Source organism: Manis javanica, chromosome 12 (assembly GCF_040802235.1).
Source record: "Manis javanica isolate MJ-LG chromosome 12, MJ_LKY, whole genome shotgun sequence".
In the NCBI taxonomy this organism is placed as follows: domain Eukaryota; kingdom Metazoa; phylum Chordata; class Mammalia; order Pholidota; family Manidae; genus Manis; species Manis javanica.
The window spans coordinates 84,718,365-84,738,925 of NC_133167.1; the positions used below are offsets into that span (position 1 = coordinate 84,718,365).

Genomic DNA, 20,561 nt, shown 5'->3' on the forward strand with positions numbered 1-20,561 from the left:
GGTAACTGTTGGGTTTGTAGTCACACCCCACTAGGTACCACACAACTCAATTTAGTGACAATTATCCCAAAAATAATGTATATGACTTTACAATTAGTGAGACTTTCTATCTCCTAGAGGACAAACCTCACCACAAACTAAATGACAACTTTAGCATCATTTTATATTACACCTAGAACAGGAAGTTGCATGTCATAAGTATCACTGAAGAATTTGGCAAGGAACTTAAAAAAAAAGTCACACGTTTCCAGTTGAGGTGTCTTTACTGATCTAATAGAAAAAAAGACTTACTACTTAAACTCAAGGTTCTTTACCATATATCTTTATATATTTCCCAACTTTAAATCATATGGCTTCATGCATAATCTATGTCATTCAACATTACAACCCCATAAGCATATGTTGGCAAGAAACCAGTAATGCGGCAGCACGTGATGACTTGTACGAGGTCTGTGGAATAGGATTTTTATTGGCTATTGCCTATAAGTCATGTTTTTATCTTGGAAAGCTAAACCTTATTACAGAATTATATCAAATCCTACTCCAGAACATTCCAATTAACTAGTCCAAGAAGTATGACATAATCAAAGGATTATGATAAATTTGGATTGAAATACAGTAATGATCGAGCCTCCTTTTGCTCCCAAGCTCTGCAGGAGGTACGCAAAGTGGGACTCTTTTTTTAAAAATTATTTATTATTTTATTTTGTTATCATTAATCTACAATTACATGAAGAAAATTATGTTTACTAGACTCTCAAAGTGGGACTCTTTTCCAAAAATAAGTATACAGGCTGATTGACAGGCCAGACTTACGTACGGGATGCATCAACACAAGTGGTCACTAGGATTGGACAGACATTTCTTTGAAATAAAGATGCTTTAGGTGTTATACTTGCCACCAAGAATAAATTTGTAGTATTCTGGGGGACGACTGTTGCACTTAGACCTCTAGTTCTCACAGAGGGCTTTAAAAAGCACTCAAAATCACTTCTAATACTAAAGAAACAGTAAATAAGGTAAATAACTTGAGGGACACTAGCTGACATCTCACTGTCTTGCTCTAAACGTATCTGGTCAGCACTGAGATTTGCTTTTCTGGTTTCACATAGGAGAAACATTGAATCATGGATCTGGAGTACTTTTCTGTTCCTCCTAATTTTCATGGTCATTTGGTTAGGTATATTGCAATTACGTTTAAAGACTACTGTAGCCATCGTCTTGCTAGATGGTGCAATGGTGATTCTGGCAGAAGAGCAGAGCAAAATTATAATAATCACAAAAAACTGTATCTCATCTCCTCCTTGAAGTCCTGGCGTTTATATTGATCTGGACAATAACTTGGAATTCTCTTCTATGACCTGGACAATGAAGGCCTAAAGAGAGGACTAAGAATGAAAAATTTCACTCTCAAAGAACATGAACTGTGGGTGTGCAAGAAATTGTATATTTTGATGAAGCTAACGATCCACACATTTGTAGGAAGCTTAAGCAAACTGGACTATACAAGCCATAAGCTGAAGCCATCACTTATCAGCAAGCGGCTTTGAACAGACCCACTCTTGAATTCTACTCAATCAGTGATTAGCCTTGCTGTGTTCACTTAATTAAACCCCACCATCACAAATTCTATATAATCCCCTAGATAACTACATTTCCACTTGAAGCTTAGTCCCTGTGAAAACAATAGTTCCATATAAATTCACTTTTGTTATTCAGAATCAAGAGAATTTGATTTCCTTTAACACTAATACCACTAGCAAGACTCAACTCACTAACAAAGTACATTTACATTTTTGTTTTACAGAATTGAATAATGGAGCTTAGAATAATCAGGATTTAGGAACCAAGAAGAAAGTTATGGTCATTACCTCCTCTAAATTACCTCCAACTAAATTTCTACACTGTTTGGTAAACATCCGACATCATCCCATGTAACAGAAGGAATCACCTGAATCGCAAGTTTGTCCATTGCGTGCGTAAGTGTCAGGCACACAGTACGAGAAAACCCCACTGCAATATTCAGGGAAGTCACAGTCTTCATCAAATGATTTCCTACACATTTTACAAAGTGGCATCAACTAGAAGGGAAAAGGAACATAAAAAGATTACACATCAGTGATGCTCAAGTTTATTTTCTTCATAGCCTTTACATTTCCATCCATTTTTTTCCAAGTTGATAAGACCACTGAGGAGACTCTGAGTCCCCTTGTCAGCTACCTAAGCATCGCAGAGAAATTTAGGTGATGGAATTTATTTTGCATAAAGGAATGGAAATGCTAGTGAAAGAAGTGAGAAACTCAAAATAAGCAGACTACCATAACGATGAAGAAGAAAGAAAGTAGAGCTAAGGAATTAATATATGTTACTTTCAACTCATTATGCCTATGCTCACATAGGCAGCATCTGATTTTCCCATATGCCATCCTTAAAGCAGAAATCGGCAACCATTTATAAAAACAATAAATACACATCATAAACATTTAGAAAAAACTGTGTAAATCTTAAAAGAAGATAATGTAAGGACACAAAGAGAAAGGTTTCTTTCACTTACCACACTGCAAACAACTGAAAAAAAATTTTCCCTAATTAAATATCTCTTCAGCACGTAAGCATTAGCTGATAGCTTTTAGGGCTCCCTTTCTGTACACTTGTTTATGCCAAGAAACATCTAAACATCATCATTGCAAACACTTTCCTCAACGAAAGCCCAAATCCTCATGGCTATCATCACTATCCTATGCAAGTTAAGTCAAATTTATTTTAGATTTCAAAGGTACTAGAGGCCCAGCTTATATAACATTTGCCCCACCCAGTAGGTTTTCTGTGTGTTTTTCTCATTTTGTCAACAAAGATCTGCTACCTATAGCAAATCTGATACAAATTCTCCGAGTGATGGGTGGGAGTACAAAGCACAATGTGTGTGCCACCCAAGCTTATGGACTTAGCATCCAAATCAAAACCAATAATCAAAATTGTTTCCAAAGGAAAATACATATAAGTATAATGAAAAATATGAGTACTTGTTTCTTCAGAATATGCTTCCTTTTATAAATGTGTATCAATGGCAGTCTTACTTTTACTCCAATTTCTTTTGTTAATAAAGCGTTACTTCTTATACCAGAAAATATAAAGCAAAAGTACAGAGGCTCTCCATATAACCCCTGCTCCATACATGCAATACCTCCCATGTTATCCATGTCTCCCTAGAGTGGTACATCAGCTACAACTGATGAGCTTCCGTGACATATCACCACCACTCAAAGCCATCGTTTACATTACACACACTCTCAGTGTCACACATTCCATGGGTTTGGACAAATGTATAATGACAAGTAACTATTGGTTTGATATCATACAGAGTATTTTCACTGCCCTGAACATCCTTCATGCTCTGCCTATTAATCTGTCCCTCAGTTCCTGGCAACCACTGGTCTTTTTACTGTCTCTGTAGTTTTGCCATTTCCAGAATGTCATGTAGCTAGAATCATACAGTATTTAGCCTTTTCAGATTAGCTTCTTTCACCCAACTTCTTTTTCAAGAACCATAAAAACCCAGTTCCTCAAATGCTCTTTCAGCCAAACTTTAGCATCTCACTTGCTCTTCCACTGATTTTTCTTTCCTTGGCTAACATCCAAATGGCCATAAAACTTTTAAACTGCTAACTCCTTATTTCTGAGTGTTTCTACTAAACTCTTTTAATTTTGTTTTTATTTTAGTTTTTAATATTTTCTCCGCAAGACTGTCAGTCTGTATATGTACTATATAATTCAAGATAAGGGCTGTGTCCCTTTACACAACTGAACCAGGAATGGGTGGATTAATTTATTGCCTTGGACCACCATATGATCCTTGACTGCACAATAAAGAAAGCAGTGTGTATGTCAGAAAACTCATGGTTAGCACCTTGTGATAACTGGGCCCAAGGACAATAAGAATCACAACTATTACCACAGCCTCAACAGAAGTGGTTCACATATCTCTGTGGATGTCTGAATCTGGTTGTGCAGCAGAAAAGGTATTCTCTTTTGGTGCAGCAATGACAGGGAATTTGGTTATCTTTTATACAGCTTATGTTTGGTAGGTTAGTTAATTTTTTTTCTTCTGATATCACCAATCTACAATTACATGGAGAACATTATGCTCACAAGGGTCCCCTCCTCATGAAGTGCCCCTGACAAACCTCACCACAGTCACTGTCCATCAGCATACTAAGATGTTGTAGAATCACTAGTCTTCTGTGTGTTGCACAGCCCTCCCCATGCCCCCCCCATATTATACATGCTAATTGTAATACCCCCTTTCTTTTTCCCTACCCATATCCCTCCCTTCCCTCCCATTCTCCCAGTTCCTTTCCCTTTGGTAACTGTTAGTCCATTCATGGGTTCTATGATTCTGCTGGTAGGTTAGTTAATTTTATTAAAGTCACAGTTAATATGAAGAATTAAGATATGTCCAGTAATGAAAAGAAGAGGAGAGTGACATCAACAATATGGTAGAATAGGAGATTCCGGGCTGTGTATCCACATGGAAACACCTATTTTAGCAACTACTATGGATAAGAATACTTTTATGGGAGCTGGGAATCCAACTGAAAGATTCCAGTCCCCTGGTGAAGCAAAAAATCTGAGAGTAGCTTCATTGAAGGTGGTAAGAGGAAAGGTTTCACTTTATCCACATCACCCCTCCACCAAGGTGGCACACTCAATGCCAAGAGAGACCTTCTTGGCCCATAATTTCTCTGAGAGGGGGAAGTAAAAGGGATATGAGAACCTAGTTTCCCCAGTGCTGTGAAACACGACCCTAGAGGCCCACTTTTGTCTCATCTTACCCAGAATGTTGGGGGAATTGGCACAGTTGAATAGTCTGGGGACACAGAGGAGTAGGGAAATGGGACAGGGACTCACAGCAAATGTGTAGATTATAACAACCAGCTATGTAGTCTATTAACTCACAAATTCCAGCAAGAGCCACACCCATGAACCAACTGGACACTTCACCAGCATTCACCCACAACCACCCATCAGCCTGCAGCACTTGACACACACACACCCTGAAGCCAGCACCCTGTGCTCACCACCAGATTTTACGCACAAAAGCAGTGCACAATCCTTCAGACAGCAATCAGCAGCTGGGTGGCTCTGCTGAACTGGGAGAAGCTGCATGATCTTGAACACTCCACGGTAATACCTTAGGAAAATAAATGGGAGGTTCTCTGCACTCAGACTGGCTCAGTGTTTGAGAGAAGACACACAGTCTTAAGCTTCACCCCACTCCCACGAGAGAATAAAAATAGTGGAGCAAGCATACCCAGAGAAAAGGCCTGAGGGAGCCCCCAAAACCCTAGCTAAGCTGACTGATGACTGGCTTTTTTCTCTCCCAAAGCCAGTTGGTAAACACTGGAGGAGAGAGCTACTTCTTCAAATGTAAAGATATCAGTGCAAGGCTTCAAGGAACATAAAGAATCAATATACTTAACAAAATAAAGCTCATATTTGCCTTAGATTTAATTTGTTCTAATTTTTATAGATTTTTAAGGAACAAGCTTAGATTATTGATTTATTTTCTAAAATAGGTATCTAAAGCTAAGAATTCCCCTCTAAGCACTACCTCACCTGCATGCAATAGATTTTGATGTGTTGTTTTTCAGCTTTCATTCAGTTCAAAATATTTCAATGATCCTTAGACACATTGATTATCGAGAAATGTGGTGTATAATTCATAATACTTGTGGTTTATTAAATTTCCTTCATTTGTTGATTTCTAATTTAATTTTGTTGCCACCAGAGAATAAAGTCTATATTATTTCAGTCTTAAAATCTTGAGACTTGTATCATGGTCTAGCACATGGTCATTCTCAAAGATGTTCCATGTGTGCTTGTACATAATGTGTATTCTGCTATTGCTGGGTAGAGTGTTCATTAAATGTCAGTTTGGTCAAGTCGTTTGACAGTGTGGGAGAAGTAGTCTATAGCCTCAATGATTTTCAGTTCGGTTGTGGATGATCCTGAGCCAGAGGACCCAACAAAGCTACACCCAGATTCTTGGTACCTCTGGATCCTGTAACTTAATTTTAAAAGTATATTCAAAGAGCAACATCACAAGGGGGCAAAATAAGGATTTTCTGCTCATATATCCCCTTAACAACACTAGATTGCTACAGAAAAAAAGTCCTTTGTGGGAGCTTTGCAATCCAGGTAGGAGATGTTGAAACCCTGAGGAGTCTAAGACTGAGGAGAGCCAATTTGAAAAGGCAAGCCCTCACCCAGGCAGCCACTTACTAACTGTGCACGGTCTTTATTCCCAGAAATGGCTCCTTACCCCTGAGGACTCAGCTTACAGCCCCATTTGGCAATGATCCTGCTACAAGCATCTCATGCCAAGGGACCAACAAAGAGTCACATCCATCCATGCTTCAAGTACCAGGCACACACACCCCAGTCCCAGAAGCGGCCGTGATGTGGCCTGTGAGTCAGCTGCAGTCCCTGAGTATTTGGAGGTAAGCACACCAAACTTTGTTTGACTGTTTTCAAAAGTACCATTTAACTGTGTTCTAGCCCCTATGAGCAACAGTTTACAGTCAGTCAGTTCTGCAGGCACAGGGACTTAGCAAGAGACAATCCTATCCACAACACTGTAGACCTAGGACAGGCCTATACTCAGCTTTAGCCCCCTCACAGGCACCCCAAACAGTCCTACTCACCCTGGGACCGAACAGGGAACACCCCCTTCTGTGTCTGATAGTCCAGAAGGGTCCCCATATTATGTTCCAGCCTCCTCTCAGCCACAGTCTACTAACAGTCCTGCTGGCAAAGATACCCAGCAGGAGACCCTCCTGTCTATGGCCCTGGAGATCCTGAAAGGGTCCTATACTTGACTCCAGCCTCCTCACAGCTAGTCTATCAGAAGTTCTGCTGGACCAGGGAATCAGCAGGACACATTCCCCACCTGTGCTCCTGAAGATCAGAAAAGGGCCCAACTTCCGGGGACAGCTTCAACTCCTACCAGCCATATTTCACCAAGCATCACTGATATCACAGGGACCAAGCAGGAGATGTTCCAGACTGTGCCTAAGAAGACCCCAACATGGCCCCATACTTGGATCAAGCCCCTGCAGCCACAGGCAGAGAGCTGTCGAGTCCACCCAGGGCCCTGGCAGGATACATACCTATCTGTGCCTCCAGAGCCATATCTGCAAACCTCAATCTAGACTGTAGACCCTAAAACAGCCCTGGGACTCAATTCCAGCCACTCAAAGGTCAGGGTCTATCCCACCTACACAGGGATCCACCTTGGCAGGAGCCCTCCTAGGAGTCACACCCATCCACAAATATGATAATGAGCCACTGTCTGGGTACCCAGCTGTGGACCCTGAGGCAGACCCTTGTCTGAGTGTGACTACTGAACAAGGCACTGAAGGGAGTCCCATATACCCAGGAACCAGACAGGGACCATGCCTGCATAAGACCCTTGTAACAAGCTCATCAACTGCAGATCCAGAAAACAACCTTATAAATGGGCTCCAACCAAGAGCGGTTTGCTTTATCAACTGCACAGACTCCAACCGAAGACTGCATGGATCAAAAGGAATCAGGCAACTGTGGTACCAGTAAAGGAAACTAACAGAGCTCCAGTAATCAGCCACAAAGAAATGGAGATCTATGAATTGCCTTACAAAAATTCAAGAGAAAGTCAAGATAATCATCTCAGTGAAATGCAAGAGAACACAAACAATTAAGTGAATTCAGGAAAACATACAAGAAAATAATTAAAGAACTAGAAAACACAACGAAGGAGCCAAACAAAAATTCTTTATTGAAGATAACAGTTAAAAGAAAGGAAAAACTCAGTAAATGAATTCAACAAAGGAATCACTCCTGCAGAAGAAAGAATTAGTAAACTGGAATACTATTGATTTGAAATTAGCCAGTTAGAGGAACAAAAAGAAAAAAGAGTGAAGAAAGTCTACAGGAGTTATAGGGCATCATCAAGCAAATGATATTCATATCATGGGAGTCCCTGAAGGAAAAAAGAGAGAAAGGAGCAGAAAGATTATTTAAAGAAATAATAGCTGAAAATTTCTCAAATCTTTGGAGAGATATGGATAGCCAGGAACAGAAAGCTAAAAAGAACCCAGTCAAGAAAAACTCAAAGATTAGTGTAAAACAAATTAAAATCAAAAAGTTAAAAGTCAAAGGAAAAATTTTGGAGCAGCAAGAAAAAAATTATTCATCACATACAAAGGAACCAAGAAGGCTCTCAGTGGATTTCTCTGCAGAAATCATGCAAACCCAGAGTGGGATGATATATTCAAAATACTGAAAGGAAAAAATCGCCAACCAATAAAACTGTACCAGGCAAAATAGTCCTGCAGAAATTAAGAGATAAAGACATTCCCACACGAATAAAAGATAAGGAGGTCTATCACCTTTAGACCTGTCTTAAAAGTCTTTTGAGTTTATCAAATTGAAATGAAAGGACACTAACTCATGAAAACATATGCAAGTGTAAAACTTACTGGTAAATGTAAAAATATAGTCAAATTCAGAATACCCTAGTGCTATAATGGTGGCAGTAACTTTTATCTCTAGCACAAAGGTTAAAAGACAACATTATTATACAGTAATATTGCTACAATAATTTGTAAGAGGATGCACAATATAAAAAAGAGACAAAATATAACAGCACATAAAATGTGTGGGAAGAGAATGTAAAATGTAGAGCTTTTGTATGTGATTGAAGGTATGTTGTTTTCAGCTTAAAGTAGACTGTCATGTCTATAAAAGTGTTTTATATAAGCTTCATGATAATCACAAAGAAGCACTCTATAGTAGATACACAAAAGACACAGAGAGATGAATGAAAGCATACCACGACAAAAAAATCCTAAAGGAAGACAGGAACAGAGGAAGCAAGGAAAAAAAATTTTTTAAGGAAAACAACTAACAAAATAACAATAAAAAAGTCCTTACCTATCAATAATTACTTAAAATATAAATTTCTTTTGCTGAACAAAAGACATAGAATGGCAAATGGATCAGAAACAAGATCCAGCAATATGGTGGTTACAAGAAATTCAATTTAGCTTTAAGGACATGCCTAGGCTGAAAGGGAAGGGAAGAAAAGGACATTCCATGAAAATGGTAACCAAAAGAGGGTAGGCTTTGCTTTACTTACATCAGATGAAATAGACTTTCAGTATAATCAGTCATAAAAGACAAATAAAGGCATTATATAATGGTAAAGCGGTCAGTTCTTCAAGGGAATAAACCTTTGTGACTATATGTACACCAAATATTGGGACCCCTTAAAAGTTAAAACAAATATTGACAGACTGAAGGGAGAAGTAGACAATAATAGTAAGGGACTTTAATACCATACTTTCAACATTGGATGGAGCAACTGGAAAAATTCAATAGGAAAATAGTGACCATGAATAAAATTACAGACCAAATGGACCTTAAAGACATATATAGAACATTATGTCAAATAAGAAAAAAATACACATTCTTCTCAACCACACATGAAACATTCTCCAAGCTAGCACACATATGTTGGCCCACAAAGCAAGTTTTATGAAACTTAAGAAGATTGAAATGATATTTAGTATCTTTCCAACCACAATGGTATGAAACTAGAAACCAGTAACAGATGGAAAACTGCAGAAGTCCCAAAATTTGGAAGTTAAACATCACACTCTTGAACCACCAACAGAGCAAAGAAGAAATAAAAGGGAAACCAGAAAGTATCTCGCAATAAACAAAAATAAAAACATGCCAACATATATGGGATGCAGTAAAAGCAATTCAAAGATGTAAATTTATAGTTATAAATGCTTATATTAAAAAAAAAAGATCTCAAATGAACAACTTAACTTTACACCTAAAGGAATTAAAAAAGAACAAACTAAGCCCAAGTTAGTAGAAGGAAGGAAATAACAAAGATCAGAGCAGAAATAAATGAAGCAGAGATTACAGAGACAACAGGGAAAAATATAAATGAAACTAAGAGTTCTTGAAAAGATAAACAAAATAGCAAAATTTTAGCTACACTAACCAAGAGAAAGAGGACTCAAAACGATGAAATCATGAAGGAAAGAGACACTAAAACTGACACCACAGAAACATGAAGGATCATATGAGGCGACTATATGGCAACAAATTTCATAACCTAGAAGAAATGGATAACTTCCTAGAAACAGAAAACCTACCAAGACTGAACCATGAAGAAATGGAAAACTTAAAGAGACCAATCACAACTAAAGAGATTGACTTGTTATTCAACATCCTAGCGAAGAAAATTCTAGGACCAGACTGTTTCCCAGGTGAATTCTATGAAATATGTAAATAATTAATGCTAAATCTCCTCAAATTCTTCCAAAAAATTGAAGAGGCAGGAACAGCAGTGTTCTGATACCAAAGACAGAGAAAAGAGAATTATAGGTCAGTATCCCTGAAGAGTATAAATGCAAAAATTCTCAACAAAATACTAGCACACAAAATTCAGCAACACATTAAAAGGATCATATACCATGATCAAGTGGGATTTATCCCTGGGATGCAAGGATGATTCAATATACAGAAATCAAAAAATGGTGCACTTCATTAATAGAATTAAGGGTAAAAATTATATAATCCCCTGAAGCGATGCAGAAAAAAGCATTTTACAGAATTCAACACCCCTTCATGACAAAAGTTCTCAACAATTTGGCTATAGAACATGTCTCAACATAAAAAAGGCCATATATGACAAGCCTTAGGGAACATCATACTTCATATGAGAGGCTGAAAAGTTTCTTCTAAGAACAAAAACAAGACAAAGGTGTCCATTCTTGCTTCTATTCCACATAGTCCTGGAAGTCCTAGCCAGAGCAACTAGGCAAAAAAAGAAGTAAAAAGCATCCAAATCAGAAAAAAAGAAGTAAAACTGTTTCTGCAGATGACATGCTCTTATATAAAGAAATTCCTAAAAGAGAAATAAAAATAATACCTGCTAGAACTAATAAACAAATTCAGTAAAGCTGAAGGATACAAAACCAAAGTACAAAAATCACTGCATTTCTATACATTTACAAATAAATTATGAAAATGATTGTAAAATCCTATTTCATTTTATTCTATTTATAGATATAAAATTTAACTTAATAAGTATTAATCTATGTATAAATTTCATATTATTTAAAAAATAAAACTACCATTGATCCAGAATCTCATTGCTGGGTGTGTATCTGGGAGATATAAAACCAATATCTTGAGGAGTTATTTGCACCCCCATGTTTATTGCAGCATTGGGATGCAGTAAAAGCAATTCATGGGAGTTTGCTATTTTATCTTTTCAACATAAGTTTCCATCAGTAAAAGTAATATATATATTAGATATAATATATATCACACACACATGCAGTGGAATAATATTCAGCCATGATAAAGAAGGACATCCTGCCATTCTCAACAAAGATGAAACTTGAAGGCATATAAAAAGTGAAATAAGTCATGCAAGAGAAATACAAGTACTGAATGATCTCACTTATGTATGGGATGAAAAAATGCCAAACTCATCAAAACAGAAAGAGTAGATTGATGGTTGCCAGGGCCTGCTAGGTGGGGAAGTAGGAAGTGATTGGTCAAGGATACAGACTTTCAGCTATTATGTGAGAAAGTCTGGGGATCTAACTCACAGTTAACAATAATGTATTATATACTTGAAAGTTGCTAAGATAGTAAATCTTAAACGTTCTTGCTCAGTGAAATGGTGGATGCATAAGTAATGTTCTTGCTTTCATCATTTTACAATATATACTTATATTAAATCATTATGTTGTACACCTTAAATTTACACAATGTGTATGTCAATTTTATCTCAATAAAGTTTGGGAAATTTTTTCTTAAATAAAAACATATTCTTCCTCTAATCTTATGGATGTTTGCCATATACCTTGTCCAGGAGTTTCTTTTTTCCTTAGGATTCCAGTGACTTGTTCTAGGTGTGGGACAATTATTCATGAATTCTTTAAATGCTTTTAATAAAGGACTGAATGATTGTAACAGTAAGTGAAAAGTGCAAAGGAACATAGGATTTTACCAGAAGACAGTGAAGAGAATTTAGCCAGTGGAAAGAATAAATGTAACTTCTTGACCCCATGTGAGGTAGGGTATTAGAAAGAAAGACCTCCAGAGGGTTGCTCCAGATTTTTGTTGGTGATACAGAAATCTCGATGGGTATGACAGATTTGTAACGAGGTACAGCATTGAGAAGTCAAATCAGGAGAGAACAGTCATCAGGCATAATGTCCATGAAGCCCCAGAAGTGACAGATTACTGAATGGAGTGAGTGGGTCCAATGTTTCAAGATGTAATATAATGGTTAAAGCTGAATACGGTATTGGCATGTTTTCTGTCTCCTTGAAACAGTATTTCAAGAAATTTTATCCTGAGCTATTATAAAATACAGATTGCCTCTTACCTTGCAATCTTTTGTGCAGCATTCCCCAGAACCAGTCTTTGTTGGCTTTCAGTACACACTCTGCAGGGTCACAGCAGTCTTTATGCACACAATTCTGGAAACAAATGCTGTGTCAATCATGTATAACTAGGCGCCATCAAATGAAACTACATCACAGAATTTCTTTACAAATTTTGGAGTTTTCTTAAATTCATTTTCACTAATACCGTTCTTTATGTGAGATTTATAGAAATCAACATCTCATTTGCTAATCTGTATAAGAAACATGTTGTTTCACTACATTTCATATAATCTGAATAATATTAACATACTACTGTGAATCTGAAACCTTGAAGGAAATAACTATTTAATAGTTATTAAATATCATGACTACCATGCACTTTAAACATTTTACACTCTTGCTTTTATACTAAATTGTATAAGCCAAACCTGTTCACATATAGAGCTTCTCTGATGTGAAGTTGTCAAAAGCAACATTCAGGCCCTCAGCTTCTCTGAGATGGCAAAACCCCAAACCCCCTACCCTAAAGAAAGTGGTCCCAGAAGCCAGGCTGAGCTGTCCAGACTTCTGATGTCACTGGGATGCCGGCCTCGTACTTATTTGTATTTTGTAACATTCAATGCGTTCAATCAGCTCGTCTTCAGTAGCATGTTTGCTCTAAATGATGCAGAAGTTTAGAATTTCCTGGTGTTGTCTTTTTTCCTTATTGCTTATTTTTATTGCTATCTTCAATCAACGGCTTGACCAAAGGCAGAACTTCTAAAAATTTCATTACATCACATATTGACTCATGTACTCAAAATCTAATTATTTTTTCTTAGTTTTTTCCATACTGTTTCTTTTAATCAAATGTTTGGTTACTTCTCTCTTTTTTAAATGCAACTTTGTATTTTTAAGGACAGACCCTTTTAGAATAGACTCCTTCAGCTATTTCAAAAATGCTTCCTTCTTCCCTATCTTTGCTGAAGCATGAGATTTTTCTCCAATATTCACTGTGACAGCAGTTTGAACTCTGGGAGAGAAAACTCACAGAAGTCAGGGGGCCTACCTATGACCGGGTCCCCCTGGAGTTTTTAACTCTCAGACTTGTCCACATTGAGTCGCCAGCAATTTATCAATTACAGGTCAGGTTTTCCTACCCAGGCACCGGTTCCCAAAAGGTTTCACCTTGTAGGTTGTTGCTCAGTCCTCTGTGTTCATCTATCAGTCTTTCCAATTTGGGTGGCAGTGGTTTACTCTGTAACCTCACTTCTCTGATTGATCTAAAAAGAGTTGCTTTTTTCAATGTGTTTAGCTTTTTACTTGTAAGGATTGGTGACATCCAAACTTCACATAGGACAGACAAGAAACCAGAATTCTTAATTGCCTTTTTTTATGTATTTTAATAAAAGTCTTTTGAATTGGTTTTTGAATAGATTTATTATATATGTTCATATATATTTGAATACATGTGAATTGGATTTTTCCCATTCTAGAGGTTGCCATTTTATTTTTAACAGTGTAAGTTTCTAAATTTCATGAAGTACAATTTACCATTTTTTCTTGAAACTTCATTCTTATTTACAATATCTAAGAAACTTTTGCCTACCACAAAGTCAAAAAGATCGTCTCCTTTGTTTTATACTAAAACCATTAGAATTTCACCTTTTATATTTAGTTCTTTAATCCATTTCAAGTTAATTTTGTCATGGTGAGTGGTCAAGGTGTATTTTATTTACATGGATCTTTCAGTTCATTCAACACCTTTGTTGAAAATAATTTATTTATCTTGAATTCCTTTCCCATATTGGTAAAAAGTCAATAGACCACATAAATATCATCTTCTATCTGGATTCTCTACTGTTCCATCAGGATATATCTTTATGCTGTAACTAATACCACATTGTCTTACTTTAGCTTTAGAGAAAAAATTTGAAATTTATGGAAAATTAGTTTGCGCTCCACCTTTGTTCTTTTTCCTTTAATTCCTTTGTCTATTCTAGGTCCTATGCATTTCCATGTAAATTATAGTATCAGCTTGCTAATTTCTACAAAAAGATAGCTGGGGTTTGGATTGGCATTGTATTGAATGTGTAGGTCGATTTTTGTAGCACTGACATCTTAACATTGTGTCTCTGAATCCATGACATGGATATGTCTCCTCCACTCATTTCAATCTTCTTTCATTTCTCTGAGCAATGTTAAGTTGTTATTGTACAGGTCTTGCAAATATTGTTATATTTATCTCTATTTCATGTTTCTTGAAAGAATGTATATGAACTATACTTTTTATTTTGATTTCCATTTGTTTATTGCTTATACATTTATGCAATTGAATTTTGTATATTGTATTGACCTTGTATCCAGTGGCTTACATTCACTAGTTTTAGTAGCTCTTTTGGGGAGATTGCTCAGGAATTCTATTATCATGTGGTCAAGATGAGTTTGATTAAAGACAGTTTTTACTTCTTCCCTTCTAATCATTATGTTTGTTTGTTTGATCTTGCCTTAGTGGAGTGGGTGTAGCATCCACTACAACGTTTCACAGAAGCGTTGAAAGCAAACATCACTGCCAGTTCCAGATATTAGGGGAATTTGAGTCCTTCACCACCACGGTAGTTGTAGGTTTTTTAGAGACGTGCTTTATTAGGGTGAGGATGTTCTCCTCCATTCCTCGAGTGCTGAGAGAGTTTATTGGTGCTAAGTTTTCTCAAATGTTTTTCTTTCTTCATCTATTCTGTTATTACAGCAAATTACATTGAATGACTTTCAAATGTTAAACCTTGTATTCCTGGGATGAACCCCTCTTAATCAAGACATATTAACCCATTTATATGTTGTTCATGAGGGATATTGGTGTGATTTTTCTTTTAATATCTTCTCTGGTTATGAGTTCAGAACAATACTTTATGAAATGAGTTGTAAAATGCTTCCTTCATCTATTATCTAAGAAGATGCATGTGTAATTGTCATTATTTCTTCCTTATATGTCTCCTTGTAAAATTTGCTAACAAAATAAGATGGGTTTGGAGTTTCTTTGTGAAAAATATTTTAATTACAAACTTAATTTCTTCACTAAATATACAGCTATTCAAATTTTCTTATATGTTATGATAATTTGTGTCTTTTAACAAACTTGCCAGTTTTCACCTGAATTGCCAAGTTTATTTACAATATAGTTAATATTCCTTATTTTCAACACATGTAGGATATGTAGTAATACCCCTCTTTCATTCCTGATACTGGTAATTTGTTTTTTGTCTCATTGTTCTTTGATTAGCACAGTGAGTTTTATCAAGTGTATTGATTTTTTTCAAAGCACCAGCTTTTATTTTCATTGGTTTTCATTTTCTGGTTTCTACTTCATTGATTTCTGCTTTCAGTGTTGTCATTCTTTTTTCCTACTTAATTCTGATTTAATTTAGATTAGTATTTTATTTCCCTAAAATAGCATTCTAAATAATTGATTTTAGATCTTTCCTCATCTCTGATATAAGCATTTAAAGCTGTAGATTTTCCTTAAAACACAATTTTAGCTGAATCTCAAAGATTTTGATATGGCATGTTTTCATGTGCATGCAGTTAAAATACATTCCAATTACCTTTTTGACTTCTTCTCTGAGCTACAGACCATTTAGATGCCTAGTTTAGAAGTGATAGTTTAGTTTCTAAATATTTGGGGATTTTCAAGATATCTTATTCGTGATTTCTAATTAAATTATTAACACAAAATAAATATATTGAGATTTATTTCATGGCACAGAATAATCTATCTTGATGAATATTTCAAGTACACTTGAAAAAAATGTTTATACTTGTTAAATATAGTGATTCAAGTATCAATTATATTAACGTAGTTTATAGTACTGTCCAGGTCTTCTATATTCTGATTTTTGTTTCTGGTGGTTCTATTAGTTACTGAAAAATGTGAAATAAATCTCCAAATATGAGAGTGGATTTTTCAATTTCTCCCTTTAGTTCATTAGCGATTACTTTATGAAATTTTAAGATCTGATATGTGTGTGTGTAAATGTATTTTTATAAATGTACATTTATTGTTTTACCTTCCTTATCTATTTTTTATCATTTTGAAGCATTACTATCTTTTTTATATTAATACTGTCACTATATCTCTCATATGTACTGCTCCTTGTTATATCCTTTAACCTTCTTTTGTTTTCTACTTTACAAGGCTTTTTTGGGCTTAAAATCTCCCTCTTACAGATAGCATGTGATTGGTTCTTGTTTTTTATCTAGTCTGACAACCTCTGCCTTTTGATCAGAGTGTTTGGCCTAATTACATTTAGTATAATTAATATGTGCATTTCAATCTGTTGTTTTGCTGTTTGTTTCCTATTTATCTCATCCTTTGTTCCTCTATTCTTCCTTTCTCACCTTATTTTGTTAGTGAAATATGTTTAATATTTCATTTTAATTTCTCTATTGGCTTTTTAGCTATACCTCTCTGCATAATATTTCAATATTTTCTCTGGAATTTACAGTAAGTATCTTGCTATTCCATAATCTACTTAGGGTTAGTACTTATTTTGTCAAGTAAATGAAAGAAACCTCACAAGAGTGTATTTCAATTTACCCTTTTATCTTTAGTGTTATCATCCTCCTGTATAGATAGATATATACTCATGTATGTGTGCATATATGCAGGTGTATGTTTGTGTATATGGATGTATGTATCATCCTTATACACATTCATGCCCATACATAGATGTACATGTATATAATGTAGTTAGTGAAATTAAGGGCAGAAAAGGAAAAGCATACATATAATTACTTATATTTACTCACATATTTACCATTTCCGTGTTCATCTTCCTTTCTGTAATCACACTGGTCGTCTACTGCCTTGGTCCTTCAGGCTAGAGAACTCTGAATTCTTAGAGTTTCTTGTAGTGCAAGTTACTGGTGACATACTGTCTCAGCTTTTGCTTAACTGAAAACAACTTTGCTTCCACTTTAAAAGATAATGTATTTGGGTATAACATTCTTGATTGGTAACTTCTTCTTCCTTCAGCACCTTTAATTTGTCATTCTTAGGTGTACTGACCTCCACTTTTTGTGATGAGGAGTCACTCATATTTTGTATCCCTGTGTCCTGTACCTAATATGCCTTTTTTAGGCTGCAATCAAGATTTGTCCCTTTATCTTGGGGCTTTGGAGGGTTTTATCTTGCACATAAAAGTGGTTATCTACGTATCTGCTTGTAGTTTGATGAGAATCTTGGATCTGTAAGTAAATGTTTTCTGTCAAATCTGGAAAAAAATCAGCATGTGCCTGCAAATTTTTTTCCTGCCATAGTCTCTCTTTTCTTTATCTTGCAATCTAATTAGACCTATGCTTTTCCACTTAATATTCCCTCTCATGTCTGTCAGGTTTTCTTCATTTTTCTTCACCCTTTTTTCTCTCTGCTTCACAGGTTATATGACTCTCATTTTTCTGTTGTCAAGTTCATGTCTTCTGGCTTCTGATATTCCATCTTCTTTGGAGAACTTCCAACTAATTTTTCATGTCATTATTGTTCTTTTCACTTCTGGATTTTAAGTTTATATTTTTTATAGTTAATACTTATTTGTTGAAATTCCCTTAGTGAGTTGCACACTCATTAAGATAATTTTTCCTTATTTGAGCATAATTTCCTTTAATTCTCTTAATATATTAAAAATAACTACCAAGAAGTCTTTATCTGCTGTAGTATCCTAGACTCAGAGTCAGTTTCCCTTAACTGCTTATTTTCCTGAATATGGAACACATTTCCCTGTTTGAAGAATGTCCAGTAATTTTTGTTTAACAAGTTGGATGTTATAAATAAAATGATATGATGACCATAGTAAGTTAAGTTATCTGGGCATAAACTGTAAACTGTATCTCCCTTGCAATTTCCATCAATCTCTCCTCAATTTATATGTCTTCCAACTGATGAATTTTTAACCTTATTTCCTGAAGTAACCTGGCATTTGGCCACAGATGTAGGTAGACTGCACTTAGACTTCAGAGTACAACTTTCTGTATTTTCCTTGCTTCTGAAGATTCCTCTTTCGTTTCCAGTTACATTGCCAGTCTCAGGCTATATATTTTGAAATCTGAAACCAGTAAGGCTTGAGATTTCTTCTGCCTGAGTTGCACATGGTCAGAAAATATTCTGTAAAACAATTATCAAACTCACAGAGCTCACCTGTTGCACCTGTCTTTCCAGATCTCACCCTTCTTTTTTGCCTCACAGGGTATTTCTGGTCCATGCATATTTTAGCAGTCAGCCAAGTATTTGTACAGTTAATAATAAGATTTTAGGTGTTGCCACTTTCACAGTTCTCTCACTGTCAGCATTTTCCTTTTAAATTTCCAGTGGTTCCTTGTCCCTAAACCCTGTTCTTTGCTACACTGAGTCAGTTGAGCTGCGATTTTTCACAGCCATTTACTTCTGTCATAGCCATGAAAGTGGAGGAGCACCCTTAGGCTAGGAAAATATAAGTTCACAGTTCTTATCTATTCCAGCTGCAGTTTTTCAAAAGTAAACTGTTCTCTGGCCTCTTTCTTCTTTTAGAATTACTCTAGTGCCATTAAATAATATACATATGTACATATATATAAAATCAAACATCAGAAAACGTTTTATATATTAAAATATACAATATATCTATATGCTATATTAGTAATATATTAAGGTATTAATGATGTATTATAGATTACTATAGATTAAATATATATTGAACAATAGTTTAAATATATAATGACATAAAATATGTTTAAGAATATATATTAAATGTATTTATGTATAATATATTCCATATTTTACAATTGCTATCTTTGACAATTTTCACATGACTACTTACTTCACTTTGTTGTCTATAGTGCCTCTGTCACCTTTCATCTGTTTTAATTTGATCCTAATTCTACATTTTTACATTTTCTACACATGATAGATTTCACTTTTAAAAAGATTTTTAATTGGATCACCCATCAATAGAAAACTTTTTCTCCATGTATTAGCAAACAATGCATTTTGCTGTCCCATCGGTAATGGTCTACGGTCTTTAGATGTTCATGTCTGTTTTTGTTACTGTTCATTGTTAAAGGTATATTTCTTCAACTCCTTGGATAATCTTTGTGGTCACTAACTATAAATTTGGAGCTGATGCATACACTAAAGAATGTGAGAAGGCAATATCTGAAGACAAACATTATCTAAAGGACTATCGGTCTCTACTGTGAAAAAGAGCAAAATAAGAAGACTTAAAGGCTTCCATCTTTCTCAAAGAAGGTCATTTTCACAGACAACATCTTTGTCTTCTTTTCCATCTATTATACATACAGGAAGTTAAAAAAATTTTTTTTTAATTCCTATGAACTCCTACATTTCCATAATCACATTGTTCTCCCTCTTCCAATATTCCATTGCCACATATGCTCCTTGGTTTTTGTTGATAAACTGGTATATCAGGAAAAATGTTATGAAGACATCCAAGGCCAGAATGTGAAGCAAAATATTTAAAGTCATCTAAGCTACAGGTGCTAAAATCCTTGACACCCCCAGATTGCCTGAAATACAAAAAACATGGGTGTAACAAAAGTTATTACTGTGTATCTCTTCATGTCTCCTAATGCATGGCATTTTGAAGAAAGATTTAAAGAGCATTTTTCATGGAAATCATGAAATGAAAGAAATTTCCAAAATCTTTTTTTTTGCCATCTATTCCTTTTTTAAACAAGACCTATTATTTACATAGGACCTGTGTTATTCTTATTTATCTTCCCAGAGCCAAATAATTGAATTAAAAATTTTTGGCATCAGTATTTACTATAATTTTTATCCATTTCATGACATTTTTGTATTTGGTTTGTAAATGTGAACATGTTTGTATTGACTTTAGTAGCATATTTTAGAGCTTTGATCTCCATAATTAAACATTTTTCAATTAAAAATCTGTTCATGGAGCCACATTATGAGAGAGGCACAGCAGAAGTCCTTCCCTGACAGAGTCCTGACAGAGTGAGAGCTGTAGGCAGAGTGAATTTTATTGTGGACAAATAGTACCTCAATAAATTTGTTTTTTATAAGGTATACAAATAAAACACTAAAAAAGATGGTAAAAAAGCCAGAAA

At 35.4% G+C, this 20,561-nt stretch overlaps 1 protein-coding gene across 1 annotated transcript in view; it reads right to left on the reverse strand.

The window, feature by feature from the left end:
* LOC140845311 (disintegrin and metalloproteinase domain-containing protein 5-like) overlaps nucleotides 1-20,026 on the reverse strand; it is a gene marked incomplete at its 5' end in the record, with an annotated part of 34,191 nt that extends 14,165 nt beyond the window's left edge. The window contains 4 exon segments of the mRNA XM_073219290.1: nucleotides 1,886-2,081; nucleotides 12,464-12,497; nucleotides 12,499-12,557; nucleotides 19,808-20,026. Coding sequence (XP_073075391.1) covers nucleotides 1,886-2,081; nucleotides 12,464-12,497; nucleotides 12,499-12,557; nucleotides 19,808-20,026 — 508 coding nt within the window.
* Between the last annotated feature and the right edge of the window lie 535 nt (nucleotides 20,027-20,561).